The following is an 18,680-nucleotide window of genomic DNA, read 5'->3' as shown; positions in this document are numbered from 1 at the left end:
CAGAGCACTGTACTAAGCGCTTGGGAAGTACAAGTTGGCAACATATAGAGATGGTCCCTACCCAACAGTGGGCTCACAGTCTTGTTGTACCTACTGCCTAGAGGAAAAATTACTGGTCCTGACAAGAGAGTATGAATGGTGTCTGGAAAATCACCAGCACTCTCAACATCTCCTTGGTGCAGGTTCTTGATCCTGAAGTCTTTATGACTGTTCTGAACCTCCTCCATCCATCTATCCATCTGCTGTCCATCCCTGCCTTCATCTACGTGGCTTAGTGGAAAGACCCCAGGCTTGGGAGTCAGGGGTCGTGGGTTCTAATCCTGACTCCGCCACTTGTCAGCTGTGTGACTTTGGGCAAGTCACTTAACTTCTCTGGGCCTCAGTTTCCTCATCTGTAAAATGGGGATCAAGACTGTGAGCCTGATTATCACAATCTTGGTTCTACCCCAGTGCTTGGCACATAGTGAGCACTTAACAAATAATAATAATAATAACGATGGCATTTATTAAGCGCTTACTATGTGCAAAGCACTGTTCTAAGTGCTGGGGAGGTTACAAGGTGATCAGGTATCAGTTTGGGCAACCAAGAAGGGGGGCTGGTAACCCAGTCACCCAGGTTTTTATCCTACCCACAAAAGCCTCATTGTCTATCTCAAATGCCAAATGAAAGTTTCATAATGTTCTGGATCACTTTTCTCACTTTAATTAAATTCTTTAAATGAACACTGCTAGTCACTAGCTCTCTGCTGTTCCTCTCTAGGGTCCCAACACCCTGGTGATTTAGAACTTGGTAAGGACCCAAGATGGGTCTGGCTTTCTGGAGCCATTTGAGGCTACTGGCCCAGAAACAGTCACCATTCCTTGTTGGGCCAGGCTGGGTGGGTTGAGCTGGTGGTGTTTCCTCCTGGTTACAGCCCCTCTCGTGGGCTGTCTTTTAGCAGTGTGCCATGCTCTCCCTCTAGGGTCAGGGCAGACCTGACCTGTCTGCCCATGGTGTCTTACCCGCTTGCTTTCATTTAAGGTCTACGATGGCCCAACCACCAGGGCCCAGCTCTTGGCCAAGCTTTGTGGTAATCAGATTCCAAGCCCAATCCGGTCCAGTGGGGACAGTTTGTTATTAAAACTGAGAACGGATGAAGATCAGGAAGGGGCCGGTTTCCTGGCCACATACAGGCAAGGTAAGTCAGCCCGGCAGTCAGTTGTATTTGTTGAGTGCTTACTGTGTGCAGAACACTGTACTGAATGTTTGGGAGAGTGAAATGCAACCATATAAAAGACACAGACCCTGCCAAGAATGAGCTTAAAGTCTAGAGGGGGCTACAGATATTAAGATAAATAAATTACGGATAAGTACACAAGTGCTGTGGGGCTAGGAGAGGGGATGAATAAAGGGAGCACGGGCTTAATCGCTCAGTACACAGTAAGCGCTCAATAAATATGATTGAATGAATCGGGGAAGGCCTCTTGGAGGAAATATGCCTTCAATAAGGCTTTGAAGATAGAAGAGTAGAAAGCCGAGGTCACTAAGGGCTTCCAGTGGCTGTCAGGGAGTCCACTCCAGGCTGGACAACTCTCGAAGGAGGCAGGTCTCCAACTTTGGGCAAGGCAGAGCCTTGTCAGGGGAACTGGCCACTGGTCCAGGCAACCATGGTAACCCCTATTGCCCGCTCTCTGTGGGTGCAGGATGAAACTGGCTGGTTCTAAGGCTAGCATGCGAGAGAACTCAGGTTTGCAGCACGGGAGAAAATTCAGATGTGTGGGAAATCTAGGAATACTCTAAGCGTCTCTGCTCTCAGTCACATGGCTTCTATTTCCATTCAGACCGGCCTCCTCAGCTCTCCATCTCTTAGGCTGGATCTATCCAAGTAAATCATCCATGTAACTCAGGCTCTCCTCCTGCCATGGCCTTTGTGCTCGCTCTCTCTGGCCACCTCCCTGCCCCTGCCCAGCAGAGACTGTCTGTGCCACCACCTCTTCCACGCAACCCCTCTGGGTGAGGGTTGAAGACTCAGCTCTATTTACAACCCTCAAGTCCTTCCATTTGGAGGGGGGCATAGGTGTTCCCTATCACAGCTCGCAGGCCACCCGCAGTACCCCGGGAATAGTGGGTGAAAGTCTATGTCTTTTTATGTCATCTTGGTTTATTGTTTTGCCTTTCCTTAAGTGCCTTTAACCTCCCCTCCCACTCCACGCTTTTTTCTTCCACTGTGAGATCTTTGGAAGAGCAATGTAGCCTAAGGGTTAGAGCAAGGCCAGAGGGCCATTTTTCCTGAGGAAGAATGGATTCATCCTTTCTTCCCTTCCATTATTTCTTTCCTCCCTCTGTGCTGGTGGCAGATGGAATGGAGTGGGAGAAGGCCACCTGCCCCATTCATTCATTCAATCGTATTTATTGAGCACTTACTGTGTGCAGAGCACTGTACTAAGCGTTTGGGAAGTACGAGTTGGCGACATATAGAGACGGTCCCCACCCAACAAAGGGCTCACAGTCTAGAAGGGAGAGACAGATGACAAAACAAAACATGTGGACAGGTGTCAAGTTGTCAGAACAAATAGAATTAAAGCTAAATGCACATCATTAACAAAAGAAATAGAATAGTAAATATGTACAAGTAAAATAAATAGAGTAATAAATCCGTACAAACATATATACAGGTGCTGTGGGGAGGGGAAGGAGATAGGGCGAGGGGAATGGGGAGGAGGAGAGGAAAAAAGGGGGCTCAGTCTGGGGCTCAGTCCAGATAGGAATGGGGCTGGATGATGACTATGCTGCATCTCTGAGATCAGGAACAGCCTATTTGAGCCATGAGTAGGGTTCGGCTCTCCTGACACAAACCACAGGGTCTCATTCCAGGTGTCTATTCCATGGCTACACAGCTCCTTCAATGGGTCTGTCCAGAGACCACCGATATAGGTGCCATCTTGGAGCAAAACTCAATTCTATTTTGGGGGAGTTGGCCAAGAAATAAACACAGGCCTATTTGACTTATGGTATCATTCTCATCCTTATTTTTCAGTTTGCCAAGGTGTGGTGATTGCCAACCAGAGCCGAGGCACCTTGGAGAGTATCCGTTTTCCACTTCCTTACCCCCAGAATGAGCGGTGCAATTGGACCATCCGAGCACCTGCGGGCAACACTGTGAACTATACCTTTTCAACATTTGACCTGGAAGACTCTGAAAACTGTGCGGTAGACTATGTAGAGGTAGGTGAACAGAAAACCGGTGAATTGAAGGGTCTTCAGGGAGTCTTGGAGGGAACTGGATACCTGTGTGCAGGGGAAGTTCAAGAATTCAATTCTGTTTTAACAAAAAATCAGGTCAATTCCATATCTTCTCTCTTTGCCCAACCTCCCAAATGTGGACTCTATTTGCAAAAAAGTTCTTTCTTCTTTGGGCAGGGAGTCTGACCTCAGGGGGAGGAGACTCTGGACTGTTACTGAGGCTCTTAAGACAGAGTCTGCTCTTCCCAGCAATTAATATTGATGAGGACAGCTGGGCCCTTCCCTCCCTGTGGTCCTGGGGGAAGCAGGCCCCCATAAGAATCACCCCTTTTCCCTCCTTTTCTTCCATCCCAGGCAGTGGGGGACTTTGGATCATGGTCTGTGGAATTGCACATTTTAACGGATCTGGGTCCCGGCTAGCCGGAACCGTGTCACTTCCATGTATTAATGGGTTAGAGTGAATCAAGTCGATGTGACGATGTGACCTACCGAGGATTTGGGGCAGGAGTTTGTCACACTAGCCAGATTCATTCATTCATTCAATCGTATTTGTTGAGCACTTACTGTGTGCAGAGCCTGGGAAGTACAAGTTGGCAACAGATGCTGGTTACTGAGGCCGAGCCGGGAGAGGACCAGGGCTACAAGCTTGAGACAGAGAGGCAGTCTTCCCGAGCAGGGGAACGATGGAGTTGGTGGTTTTAGATTTCAAGATTCCGAAATGAAATTCCCCATTATCCTTGCTGAATGTTTTCTGCACCCTGCAGAGGGGGTGTGCTCACTCAAACCCATGCCCCCAAAGGTGCCCGGTTGGGTAGAGCGTGACCCATGAGCAGGCTGGGGATTGAGTTGCTAGTTTGGGCCGGTAGCGCCAGGGTCGTATGACCCTGTCACTCTGAAAGTGCAGTTCTCAGTGCCACTGTTGGAGGAGGTGGTGGGGTTGCGGGGGGATGCAGGAGACCCCTTTGGGGACAGGTTGAGGGCAAACAGTCGTCACACACTGGAGAGGTAAGAGTGTTGGAAATGAGGATAAAACGCCATGAGGCAGGCCCGTCTGCCGAAGAGTCTGCCCAAGTCTTGGAGAGCTTCCGTGGAGTGGGCAGGGTCAGACTCTGCTCTGACTGAGGTAGAAGAAACTTTGGCTAATCCGGTTTCAGTGGGGTACACCTAGAACAGTGATTTCCAGCTGGAAGGGGGTCCCAATCAATGCATACTGTAGACTGAAAAGGGAGTTCTTAAGCCCTCCCAGAGCCTAGGCTGCCCAGCATCTCTAGGAAAACTGGAAAGAACCATTCTTCAGTGCTTAGAAAAGGCCTGGCACAGAATAAGCACTAAATAAATACCATTATTATTATTAATAATCATGTTAAATGCTGTCAAGATTATTGACAAATATCTCTCTGGACTCCAAATTCACCCCCATTCGCTCTTTGATAGTAAGATCTGGACACTGGGGCAGTGAAGTCACTCCCAAGCTGCCACTTCCTGTGTGCCAAGCATTGTACTAAGCGCTTGGAAGATTTCACTAGAAGAATGGAAAGAGCACAGAACTGGAACTCAGGAGGCGCAAGACAGGGAGTCAGACGACCGGGGTTCTCATCTCGGCTCTGTCACTTGTCACTTGTGACCTTAGGTGAATCAATCAGTGAATTAAAGGTATTTATTGAGGGTGGGGATGAGTCAGGATTTTGGCCAAAGCACTCACTCACCTTCTCTCCTCCCACCTCACCTTACTTCTCTCCTACAATAAACCAGCTTCCATACTTTGCTCCTCTAATGCTGACCTTCTCACTGCACCTCGATCGCATCTATGTCGCCTCCGACCCCTCACCCACATCCTGCCTCCGGCCCAGAGATCCCTCCTTCGTATCCAACGGACAGTGATTCTCCCCCGCTTCAAAGCCTTATTGAAGGCCCATCTCCTCCAAGAAGCCTTCCCCAACTAAGCCCTCCTTTCCTCTGCTCCTGCATTGCACTGACATGCTCCCTTTATCCATCTCCACTCCCAGCTCCACAACACATGTACATATATATTTATGTACATATTTATTTCTATTTACGTCTGTCTCCCCCTCTATACTGTAAGCTCACTGTGGGCAATGCATGTGTCTGTTTATTGTTGTATTATACTCCCCCAAGTGCTGTGAGAAGCAGCACGGCCCAGTGGATAGGGCCCCGGCCTGGAAATCGGAAGGTCATAGGTTCTAATCTCGGCTCCGCCACTTTTCTGCTATGTGACCTTGGTCAAGTCACTTGGCTTCTTGGGGCCTCAGTTACCTCATCTGTAAAATGAGAATTGAGACTGTGAGCCCTATGTGGGACAGGGACTATTGTCCAACCCAATTTGCTTGTAGCCCCCCACCCCCAGCACTTAGCACAGTGCCTGACACATAGTAAGCGCTTAACAAATACCAGAATTATTATTATTATTGTACAGTGCTCTGCACACAGCAAGTGCTCAGTAAATATGATTGACTGACAGGATCCCCGAGAGGTCAGAACTGTGGTACTTGGGAGCTGGGTGTGGGGAGGGTAGCACCATTGGAGGAGATCCAAGGTAATAATAGTAATAATAATAATAATGATGGCATTTATTAAGCACTTACTATGTGCAAATCACTGTTCTAAGCACTGGGGAGGTTACAGGGTGATCAGGTTGTCCCACATAGGGCTCACAGTCTTAATCCCCATTTTCCAGATGAGGGAACTGAGGCCCAGAGGAGTGAAGTGACTTGCCCAAAGTCACACAGCTGACAAGTGGCAGAGGCAGGATTTGAACCCATGACCTCTGACTCTTTCCACTGAGCCGTAATCTAGTTGGACAAAGTCCATGTCCTCCATGGGGCTCACGGTCTTGATCCCCATTTTGCAAATAAGGTGACTGAGGCACAGAGAAGCCAAGTGACTTTCCCAAGATCGTACAGCAGACAAACGGCAGAGCCAAGATTAGAACCCCGGTCCTCCAACTCCTGACCCAAGGCCCTTCCACTAGGCCACCCTGCTTGATAGGTAGCCTTCGTGATGCATATAATAATAATAATAATAATAATAATAATAATGGCATTTGTTAAGTGCTTAGTATGTGCAAAGCACTGTTCTAAGCACAGGGGGGATACAAGGTGATCAGGTTGTCCCACTTGGGGCTCACAGTCTTCACCCCCATTTTACAGGTGAGGGAACTGAGGCTCAGAGAAGTTAAATGACTTGCCCAAGGTCACACAGCAGACGTGTGGCGGAGCCAGGATTAGAACCCATGACCTCTGACTCCCAAGCCCGGGCTCTTTCCACTGAGCTTCGCTTCTTCTCTATATATACCTTTGTTGCACTGTTTGTACCAATAGTTCTGACTACAGAACAGTGCTTTGCACATAGTAAACGCTTAATAAATGCTATCATCATTATTATTATTATTACAGGCCCCCAGCCAACCCAATCTTCTCTGGCCTCCGAAGTCTGGAGACTGCGGAAAGCCAAGGAGGGGATAATGTTTTGGAAAGCTCTCTGCCTCATCTTCTTTCCCTTTCTAACCCAGCTCACATGTTTTCTAATACCAGCCTACTCACTGTGCCTCACTCTCATCTCTCTCACCCTTGACCTGGGAGGCTTGCATCCTCCCGGACTCCCACGGCTTTCATCCCCTGATGTCTGGAAGGAGCAGTTCCTTTTGGACGGAGCTCCTAGCTGCCGGCAGCAATGTTGAGCCCCTGGAATTCGTGTCGGAATTCAAAGCTGCACTTACCCCAGCAGAATGAGTTACCGGGCCCTTAGATGGGTCAGACACAGTGACCGTCGGGGAAGGCTGCCTTTAAGCCCTGAGGGTGTTGGACCTATATATTTCCAACTCAACTATGTGCTTTCTGCCGCTCTGGGTCCGGGAATCTCGGTGGGTGGCTGGGTCTCTGGTCTACCCTCACCCCAGGAAACACAGATCTTAAAGAGGGTATCCCTGGCATCCCCCGCAGCCTTCAGAACCGATGTGGGCCCCAGAGCAATCTGATCTTTCCCAGGTCCCCCTTCTAGACTGTGAGCCCACTGTTGGGTAGGGACTGTCTCTATATGTTGCCAACTTGTACTACCCAAGCACTTAGTACAGCGCTCTGCACACAGTAATCGCTCAATAAATATGATTGATTGAATGAATGAATGAATGAATGAATGCTGGACCAGGGGAATAGTTTAGCCAGGTTACAAGGTGATCACGTTGTCCCATATGGGGCTCACAGTCTTAATCCCCGTTTTCCAGATGAGGGAACTGAGGCCCAGAGAAGTGAAGTGACTTGCCCAACGTCACACAGCTGACAAGTGGCAGAGCTGGGATTTGAACACGGATTTGTGAGAGGAAGAGAGGCACAGCCCACCCTTCCCCAGGACTTGGAGACTGTGAAAATCTACCACACTAACCCTGACCTCTCTCCTTCTGGGCAATCTCGCATCTCCTTCTCGAGGACACCTCTATAGAGAAGCGGCTTAGCTTAATGGAAACAGCCCAGGTTTGGGAGTCAGAGGACGTGGGTTCTAATCCCAGATCCACCACTTGTCTTCTGTGTGGCCTTGGGCAAGCCACTTAACTTCTCTGTGCCTCGGTTGCCTCATCTGTAAAAATGGGGATGAAGACTGTGAGCCCCACATGGGACAATTACCTCATCTGTAAAAATAGGGGGGAAGACTGTGAGCCCCACATGGGACAACCTGATTACCTTGTATCTACCCCAGCGCTTAGGACAGTGCTTGGCACATAGTAAGCACTTAACAAATACCATCATCATTATTATTATTACATGGATGGCCAGCTGGTTCTTCAAGCTCAACCTGTTCAAAACAGAACTCGTCATCTTCCATCCCTAACCCGTTCCCTTCACCTAATTTTCCCATTGTTTTTGACAACGCTACCATTCCGCCATCTCTTAAGCCTGCATCTTTGACTCCTCTCTCTCTCTCAGTCCAAATAGTCATCTTCTATCTTTGTGACATCTCTAGAAGTCACCCCTTCCCCTCCTTTCAAACTGCTGTTATCCTATTCCAGGCTCTAAACTGCTGTTCAGCCCCTCCAGCCTCTCCCCGCCTCCACCCTCTCCGCTCTCCCAGTCCATACCTCACTCTGCTGTGCAGATCGTTTTTCTAAAACAGAATTCTGTGCATTTCTCTCATTCCTCAAAAACCTCCAATGGTTTGCCCAGTCTTCTGCTCATCAAGCAGAAACTCTGGACCATCAGCCTTAAGCCACTCAATCAACTTCCTCCCTCCTAAACATCTCTCTTCTCCTACTTCTTAGCTCGCAATCTTCACTCTTCTCAGGCCAACTTATTCACTGTGACTCTTTCTCATTTCTCCCTGGCTGGCCTTTTGTTCACTCTCTCCTTTCAGACAGGAACTCCCTCACTTTTCTCTTCCAGCAGGCCAGAGGCCTTACCCCATTAATCTCTCATTCTTCCATCTGATTCTCCGCTCCATTTCCAGTTCGGCATGTCCACGTCACCTAAATACTTGGGTACTCACATCCCCCGGGAGCACTTATGTACAGCTCTCTGTACTCTATTTCTTTCCCCTACCTGCATTTATTTAGGTGTATGTCTCCCCCATGAGACTGTAAGCTTAGTGAGGACAGGGAACAGGTCTTGTAACTTCACTGTACTCTCCCAAGTGTCTAGTACAGGTCTTTCCATGGGATTCTTAAGTGCTTAGTACAGTGCTCTGCACACAGTAAGCGCTCAATAAATATGATTGAATGAATGAATGAATGATACATGTTCAATACATGCTATCAATTGATTGACTGGTCCTTGCCTGGGGTCATAGAAGTTAGAGGATTTGTTTCCCCATCTAAGAAACGGCACTACACCCCCTTTACCCATTTGAAAAGGACCGTGAAGCAGAGGGAATGGCCTCAAAAATAAAAAATAGAATGGCGTGAATGCTGAGCCCTTTCCAAAGTGCTTCCAAGCAACCCTGAAGCTTGGGCACCATGAGCAGGGTGGTAAAGTTCCTGGATCTGGGAAGACCTGGGAGCTTGGCTGAGTGATACCTGGTTTCTGGGATACTTCTGGGATCCTGACCAAACCATGTCAGTTAAGCTGGGTTAAGGACAACTCAGGAGCCCAGGTGAGCGAAGCAACCAAATATAACAGTCCTAAAGAAATGTCGTCTTCGTTCCTTCAGTTCTGAGGCTTTAGGATGGAGAACCTGTTAGAGTGTGTGGCTTGCACAGAGCCACTCATGCCTTCTCGCCACTGACAATCACTTCCCTACTGGGGCACAGAACGCAACTGGTGAGTAGGTTAGCAGGGATGAAGGACATTGCAGCGTGAATTTGCAGTCTTCGTCCAAGACTACCGGCTACTCAGTCAATCAAACAGTCGAATCTATTGAGTGCTTACTGTTTGCAGAGCACTGTACTACTCTTGTACAGTACAACAGAGTCGGTAGACTCCCTGCCCACAGAGAGCTTACAGTCTAGGGGGGGAGACAGACTTTAAAATAAACAAATAAATTATGGGTATGTATGTAAGTGCTGGGGCAGTGAAGATGGGATGAATAAAGGGTACAAATGCAAGGAAGGCAGTGGAAGAAGAGGAAATATGGGCTTTAGTTCGGGAAGGCCTCTTGGAGGAGACGTGTTTTTATAAGGCTTCAAAGGTGGGGAGAGAAATCATCTGTGATAAGGAAGGGGAAGGAATTCCAGGCCAGGGGTAGGAAGTGGGCGAAGGATCGGCAGGTTGAATGGGGGTTGAATGAAAGACAGGAGTAGAAGATAATGCCAAGGTTATGGGCTTGAGAAACAGGAAGAATGGTGTTACTGTCTACAGTGACGAGAAAGTGACGGGAAAAACAGGGTTTGGATAGGAAGATGAGGAATTCTGGTACTAGAATCCAAGTCTTGTGGTTCCAGAGCAGTGCTCTTTCCACTGGACTAAGGGTGGGGCTTCGAAATACCTAATAGAACTGGAATCTGTACAGCGCTTTTATTTTTCAAAGTACTTTCAGATCGATCGTATTGTTTGTGCTTCTAACACCCCTGTAAAATGGGGAGAGGAAGGTATTGTTATTCCCATTTTACAGATGAAGCAACTGAATCCCAGAGAGGTTCAGCGACTTGCCCAACATCACATAGCAGGACATTGACAGAAGTAGGATTAGAACTCAGGTCTACTGGCTTTCAGACTCTCTCTGCCAGAGCACACTGCCTTCACAGAGTCGCTCCCTTTTCAGCCACAAAACCACCTAACAGGGGAATTTTGTTCTCCCACTGTCAGTGGTGAGCAGGGGTAGGAATACGTGGTTGTCTAAGGGTACGGACAGGGGCCTAATAAGCAACAAAGCCACTCAGTCTGGCTCACTTGGAGACAACTCCATCCGCATGTACAAAGAGAACTGAACTCAAAAAAGAATGTCTTTCAGTGGCCAGCCTGCTTTTCGATGGGACAGTCTGGGCTTTGTTTCGGTCCTGATGAGTCTAATGTAGCTCACCATATGGCATTAAAGATTTGTGAGGCCATGGCGCAGAGATGAGGTCATTTCGTTCTTTTCCCCCTTCAGCCTAAAGGGACAGATTTCTAGCTGCGGTCAAACTCGATGATGCAGGATCCTTTCTCTTTCTCCCCCTTCTCCCCCCCCTACCCCAGGAACTGGCCATCTTTCTCCCACCTAGGACAAGCAGGAAAGGACAAAGAGCCCCTTTAATGGGCCTCCCCTCACACTGACTCACCCGCACGCCTGCTCTGCCCTTGGCTCCAGCGGATGCCAGTAGTGCTGACTGGAAATAATTTGTGGTTTCTGTTGTCTTAACAAAGAGTCCCAAGTGATCCGAATAGGCCCTGGCTCCCAGAGGCCGGGGAGAGGGGGAGGGGAAGAGTGTGTGTGTGTGTGTCTGTGTGTGTTTCTGTGTGATTGCACATATATGTGCGCATCTGTGTGCGTCTCTGTATGTGAGTGAAGGCACACAAACATCTGTGTGCCTGTGTGTTTGCAGACCTCAAATTATAGCCTCCAGGATGTTGCGCAAAACTTTCATTTCCTCCATTACCGTTTAGGGGCAGGATCCAGAGATCTGTAACCCTAGAAGTTACAGCTAGAACTCCAGCCCTGCTTCTGTCCTCAGTGAAAGGGAAAGAGCGCCTGAACGGAATTCCGCTTCTCCCCGTCTCCTCGGAAGGAGAGGCGGCCTGCCTTGGAGACTGAGTACCAACTGGGACGGATGGCGTAGGCTGTGGCCTGGAGGCGGGGACAGGGACAAAATGGAGCTGGGAGTGGAGTGGGATGGGGGTAGGTTGGCCAGCCAGTGATTTGCGGGGGAAGTAGACTCTCCATCAGAGTCTCTCACCGGAATCAATGAGGGTTGACCCTGGGAATCAGCCCTCATTCCTGTTCCAGACCCCAGACCCCACAGAGCCAGCTCTAATGATCACATCATTTAGAGACCTTGGGGACGGCCAACTGCTCAAAGAAATCAGCACTTCTGTGCTCAAAGAAATCAGCACTTCTGTGGTAGGGAAACACTCCATAATCTAGTGCTCTCGTGTCTATAAACCAGGCCCGCCCATTTTGGTTTGAAATACACGGGGACAACTGTGTCTCCTGGCTTCATTTGTGGAGGTGCGGCCACTCTTTGGTACCCTGGCGACCTTTCCCAACAGAGGCGCACAACAAAGAATTATAGCAGTAATCATCTGCACATCTATTAAGCAGTTACTACGCTCCAACCACTGCGCTAAACACTCACGTTGATACAAGATAATCAGATCGGATAGGGTCCCTGTTGCAAAAGGGGCCTCAAAGCGTAAGAGGGAAGGAAATCAGGCAGGTTATCCCCATTTAACAGCTGAGGAAACTGAGGCACAGAGAAGTAAAATGACTTGCATAGGGTCTCCCAGTAAGCAAAGCAGTGGAACCCTGTCTAGAACCCAGGTCCCAGTTCTTTCCCACTAAGTCATATTGCTTCCCACTTTGCAATGGCCTCTGGAGAAGGGTGAATGATGAGTTGGATTGGCCTGGCCTTGGACTAGGCAGGGTGGGTAATTCCCATTAGCTTTTTTTTAAATGGCATTTATTAAGCACTTACTATGTGCAAAGCGCAGTTCTAAGCGCTGGGGAGGTTACAAGGTGACCAGGTTGTCCCACGTGGGGCTCACAGTCTTAATCCCCACTTTACAGATGAGGTAACTGAGGCCCAGAGAAGTGAAGTGACTTGCCCAAAGCCACCCAGCTGACAAGTGGCGGAACCGGATTTGAACCCATGACCTCTGACTCCAAAGCCTGGGCTCTTTTCACAGAGCCACGCTGCTTCTGGACACTAGTCCATGAAGGAGAGAAAATCCATAGGCTGGAATCATTCATTTATTCATTCATTCATTCAATCGTATTTATTGAGCGTAGAGAAGCAGTGTGGCTCAGTGGAAAGAGCCCGGGCTTTGGAGTCAGAGGTCAGGGGTTCAAATCCCAGCTCCGCCAACTGTCAGTTGTGTGACTTTGGGCAAGTTACTTAACTTCCCCGGGCCTCAGTGACCTCATCTGGAAAATGGGGATGAAGACTGTGAGCCCCCCGTGGGACAGCCTGATCACCTTGTATCCCCCGAGTGCTTAGAACAGTGCTTTGCACATAGTAAGCGCTTAATAAATGCTATCATTATTATTATTACTGTGTGCAGAGCACTGTACTAAGCACTTGAGAAGTACAAGTCGGCAACATACAGAGACAGTCCCTACCCAACAGTGAGCTCACAGTCTAGCAGGGGGAGATGGACAACAAAACAAAACATCTGGACAGGTGTCAAGTCATCAGAATAAATAGAAGTAAAGCTATTCTTAATAAATAAATAGATAAATAAATAAATAGATAAGTGATAGATAAATTAGATAGATAGATATAGATAGATAGATTGATAGATGATAGATAGATAGATAGATAGATTATGTTGTCAACTTGTACTTCCCAAGCGCTTAGTGCAGTGCTCTGCACACAGTAAGTGCTCAATAAATACGATTGAATGAATGGATGAATGATAGGTAGATAGTTGGATGGATGTATAGATAGATTGATAGATAGAAAGTAAAGAATCGGCTTTCCCAAGTGTTCAGTGGTGAACTGAGGCTGGCTTCCCTGGACCTGGATGTTGTCTTTGTTACCCTGTGGCCGAGTCAGTCCCGGCACCCAACGCTCACAGCGATCCGGGAAGGCGCTTAGTCCAGTGCTCTGCACACAGTAAGTGCTCAATAAATACGATTGAATGAATGAATGAATGAATGAAGGCGCTGCTCTTTTCTAACAATGCTTTGAGGAAACCGTGAGACAGAGGCCCAGGTGAAAAGAGTGCTTGGAGCTGCAAAGAATGGACACAGGCCACCTGACAGAGACAGTCTGTGTATGTGCTTGGTGGTGGGGCCAGGACTGGGGATCCTACACTGGCCTTTTTCAACCCCATTTGCATCTGAAGGCGAGCCTCACCATCTGAGAACCTGCCTTTGATTGCTAGATAGAGCGTCCGACTCCCCAGCTATTATTATTATTATTGTTATTATTATTAATCATATTTGCTGAGTGCTTACTGTGTACAAAGCACTTTCCAAAGTGCTTGGGAGAGAACAATATAACCTCAAAAGCATTCCCTGCCCGTAATGAGCTTACAGTCTAGAGGGGGAGGCAGGCATTCATATAAATAAATAGATAAATAAATAAATTACAGGTATGGACAGGTATATAAATACATATGTGCCATGGGGAAGGGAGAGAGGATGAATGAAGGAGCTAGTAAAAGCTGCTCAGAAGGGAGTGGGAGAAGAGGAGAGGAGGGATCAGTCAGGGAAGGCTTCCTGGAGATGGGCCTTCAAATCTGCTTGAAAAGAACATCATTCCCTGTGCAATCACCACCCAGGGGATAGTCATTCATTCATTCAGTCATTCATTCAATCGTATTTATTGAGCACTTACTGTGTGCAGAGCACTGTACTAAGCACTTGGGAAGTCCAAGTTGGCAACATATAGAGACGGTCCCTACCCAACAGCGGGCTCACAGCCTAGAAGTCCTCCGATGGGGACACCAAGGCACTTGTGGTGACTTCCTGGACATCCATCTGACTAGCGTAAGAACTCTCCAAACCTTGTGGCTTGGATTCGAAAGCGGCCCTCAGTGATAAGCAGCACGGCTCAGTGGAAAGAGCCTGGGCTTGGGAGTCAGAGGACGAGCGTCCTAATCCCGGCACCGCCCCTCATCTGTTCTGTGACCCTGGGCAAGCCACTTCACTTCTCCGGGCCTCAGTTACCTCATCGGTAAAAATGGGGAGCCCCCCGTGGGACAATCTGATTACCTTATATCTCCCCCAGCGCAGTGCTTGGCACATGGGAAGCGCTCAACAAATATAATCAGCATTAGTATTATTATAAGTAAGACTATGGAATATTAAGGTTTTGAAATAGATGAAGCCGTTTGCCAGGTGTGAATGGCCTGGGACAGAACAGGAAAGGGACGCCTGCCAAACATGGCCCATTGGGCAGCAGTGGATCGCCTCTTCTAGCCCTCACCCGTTCTATCAGAGAAGCCGCATGGAAAGAGCGCGGGCTTGGAAATCGGAGCATCTGGGTTCTAATCCCGGCTCCGCCATTTGTCTGCTCCGTGACCTTCGGCAAGTCACTTGACTTCTCTTTACCTCAGTTATTCGTGAAATAGGGATTAAGGACTGTGAGCCCTATGTGGAACATGGACTGTGTCCAGTCCGATTCTGTCGTGTCTACTCTGGTGCTTAGTACAGTGCCCGGAACATAGGAAGTGCCTAACAAATATCATAAAAAAATGAGACAACCACAGTTCTTCTCTAGGAGGAGTCTGGAAGTATAGAATCACCCGTTTGTTTCTGCACAGGGGGGTACATCATGCCAGAGATCCAATTTGTACTTCCCAAGCGCTTAGTACAGTGCTGTGCACACAGTAAGCGCTCAATAAATACGACTGACTGACTGAATGAATGAATAAAAGGCAATTCTACCCAGGAACAAAGGCCACAACAAAGGCTTTTCAATCCACCGGCATTCGGGCCTCTCTGCTATGCCTAACCACGGAGATGATGTCGAGCCGCCCTGTGGTTCAAAAATGCTGCCTATAATCCCAAGACAGCAGGGATAGTTCAAGTTTAATGTACAGTACGTGAGCACTTCCATAAACGGCTGCTGGCTGAACATGTGTTCTTCAGGGTTTAATTCATCCCAAATGTACGAAACAGTTTTCAATTATAACAAGCCTGGAAAAGACCAAGAAAAGAGAGTGAGGGGAGGGGAGTGGGGGGGGATATTCTCCAAATTAATTCTAAAGCAGCTGAAGTCATGAGCTCTGGTAGAGGAAAATCCAAGGGCCCGGTTTTCTTCAGATATTCTGAGTCCCCAGGGGAAGGAGGAAATAAAAGACAGAAAAATGAACCGAGTCTGGTGCGTGGCAGGAGCCAACTGAAGCCCTTGGTATGTTCCCCCAGTCCGTTGAACGTGTCACCTTAGGACCAAGCTCCCGCCCACCAGGCCGCATGTGTCCTAAAAGAGGCTCTAGAAGAAAAGAAACTGGGCCAAAAGAGCTGAGGGTTCGTAAGGAGATCGGACGGTTTTTGCCTGAGACACAGCCCATCTCCGAGCAACCCAAAATAACTCATCCAGCTGCTGAGGGAGGACTTGCCACAGCCACGGGGGTCCCAGATCGGGTCGGGAAGGGAGTGTCAGGGCTGAGCATTTCTGCTGCAACCCCACCCTCCCCACCGCACTGCAGTGGGATTGTTTTCTGCCACCAGGTATCTCGCTTCTCCGCCCCAGAGAACCACCGGCATTGGTGTCACGTTCAGCAAATAGTGATCCGCCATGCGGTGAGGGGAGTGACGGGGTCTAATAATAATAATAATGGCATTTATTAAGCGCTCACTATGTGCAAAGCACCATTCTAAGCACTGGGGAGGTTACAAGGTGATCAGGTTGTCCCACGTGGGGCTCACAGTCTTAATCCCATTTTCCAGATGAGGCAACTGAGGCCCAGAGAAGTGAAGTGACTTGCCCAAATTCACACAGCTGACAAGTGGCGGAGCCGGGATCTGAACCCATGACCTCTGACTCCCAAGCCCGGGCTCTTTCCAGTGAGCCACACTGCTTCTGCAGTGGAGTTCTGCTCAGCTCGAAACCCACCCATTCTCTACTGCCTATCCTGAGCCCACTTTCTCTGGTGGCCGTTGCCCAGAATGGGGATCTGCTGTCAGGATTCTCTGTGTCCCTTCACTTCTCTGGGCCTCAGTTCCCCCATCTGTCAAATGGGGATTAAGACAGTGAGCCCCCCGTGGGACAACGTGATCACCTTGTAACCTCCCCAGTGCTTAGAACAGTGCTTTGCACGTAGTAAGCACTTAATAAATGCCATTATTATTATTATTATTACTTCATAGGTACCTGGTCTGTTTATTGCTGTATTGGACTCTCCCAAGTGCTTAGTACAGTTCCCCACAAACAGTAAGCACTCAATAAATATGATTGAATGAATGAAAGAATGAATGAATGAATACTGCCACCTGGAAAGGGGGCTACTTCTTTCACTGCTTTCCTGTTCCATAGCAAAGGTGTGAACTTGGAATGCACAGTGTATTATTAATAGTTTCAGAAAAGACTGGAGATGTGAGGACACAAATTTGATTCTGTGTTATAAAGGTGATTTTCACATGCTTTGTAAAGGCGAACATGACAGTCTTGGCTCTCTCAAGCAGATTTTCGATGTTGCATGGTAGAAAATCAACCCCCTGAGGTGGGGCTTGAATTATGCGAGGGGTTTGGGTGTTCACCGTTGAAACCTTCGAAACCTTGAAACCTTGAAGCCTTCGAAACCTCGAAACCCTTGAAAGAGAAGCAGCGTGGCTCAGTGGAAAGGAGTCTCCGGCTTTGGAGTCGGAGATCGTGGGTTCAAATCCCAACTCTGCCAATTGTCAGCTGTGTGACTTTGGGTAATAATGGTAATAATAATGACGGTATTTTTTAAGTGCTTACTATGTGCAAAGCACTGTTCTAAGCACTGGGCAAGTCACAACTTCTCAGTGCCTCAGAAATACAGAAAGCGAGAAAAAAAGACAGGCAAACTGATAGAGAAGCAGTGTGGCTCAGTGGAAAAGAGCCCGGGCTTTGGAGTCAGAGATCGTGAGTTCAAATCCCAACTCTGCCAATTGTCAGCTGTGTGACTTTGGGTAATAATAATAATAATAATAATGATGGTATTTGTTAAGCGCTTACTATGTGCAAAGCTCTGTTCTAAGTGCTGAGCAAGTCATTTAACTCCTCTGTGCCTCGGAAATACAGAGAGAGAGAGAAGAAGACAGGAAAAATGATAGAGAAGCAGTGTGGCTAAGTGGGAAAGAGCCCGGGCTTTGGAGTCAGAGATCGTGGGTTTAAATCCCAGCTCCGCCAATTGTCAGCTGTGTGACTTTGGGCAAGTCATTTCACTTCTCTGGGCCTCAGTTCCCTCATCTGGAAAATGGGGATGAAGACTGTGAGCCCCCCCGTGGGACAACCTGATCACCTTGTAACCTACCCAGAGCTTAGAATAGTGCTTTGCACATAGTAAGCACTTAATAAATGTCATTATTATTATTATTATTATTATTATTATCATTATTATTAATAAACCTGAGTAGCTAGGTCTGGCAGAGGCTGAGTCCTTTCATCCAATCTTCACACTGTGCCTTGCTCTCATCTCCCTCACCACTGGCCCTGGCTCATTTCCTCCTCCCTGCCTGGAATTCCCTTCCACTACACATCTGACGGACCACCATTCTCTCCATCTTCAAACTAAAACTGCATCTCCTCCAGAAAGCCTTCCCTGACTAATCTCTCATCTTATTTTCTCTCCCTATCATCGCATCACCTATGTATCTGAGTCCTTGCCCCTTCAGCATTTAGCTATTCACCCAATCTCCAACCCCTACAGTATTTAGCTACATATATTTATATTCGGTTCATTTATTTTAATGTCTGACTCTCCCCCTAAACTGTGAACTCCTCATCAGAAGGTCATAGGTTCTAATCTCCACTCCACCACTTGTCTGCTGTGTGATCTTGGGCAAGTCGCTTCACTTTTCTGTGCCTCAGTTACCTCACCTGTAAAATGGGGATTAAGACTGTGAGCCCCATGTGGGACAGGGACTATGTCCAAACCTATTTGCTCGTATCCACCCTAGAGCTTAGAACAATGTCTGGCACATAGGAAGTGCTTAACAACTACTATGGTTATTTATGAGAAGCAACGTGGCTCAGTGGCAAGAGCCCAGGCTTTGGAGTCAGAGGTCACGGGTTCGAATCCCGGCTCCTCCAATTGTCAGCTGTGTGACTTTGGGCAAGTCACTTCACTTCTCTGGGCCTCAGTTACCTCATCTGTAAAATGGGGATTAAGACTGTGAGCCCCACATGGGACAACTTGATCACCTTGCAACCTCCCCAGTGCTTTGCACATCGTAAGTGCTTAAT

At 48.1% G+C, this 18,680-nt stretch overlaps 1 protein-coding gene across 1 annotated transcript in view; it reads left to right on the top strand.

Annotated features, from left to right (window-relative positions):
- The window catches only part of CUBN (cubilin), a 288,242-nt gene that overhangs the window by 101,260 nt on the left and 168,302 nt on the right, over positions 1 to 18,680 (top strand). The window contains 2 exon segments of the mRNA XM_038755639.1: positions 1,022 to 1,178; positions 3,018 to 3,205. Coding sequence (XP_038611567.1) covers positions 1,022 to 1,178; positions 3,018 to 3,205 — 345 coding nt within the window.

This window comes from Tachyglossus aculeatus, chromosome 13 (genome assembly GCF_015852505.1).
Source record: "Tachyglossus aculeatus isolate mTacAcu1 chromosome 13, mTacAcu1.pri, whole genome shotgun sequence".
NCBI lineage: Eukaryota > Metazoa > Chordata > Mammalia > Monotremata > Tachyglossidae > Tachyglossus > Tachyglossus aculeatus.
The sequence above is the reverse complement of the archived record's forward strand: the minus strand, read 5'-3'. Positions and strand labels throughout refer to the sequence as shown.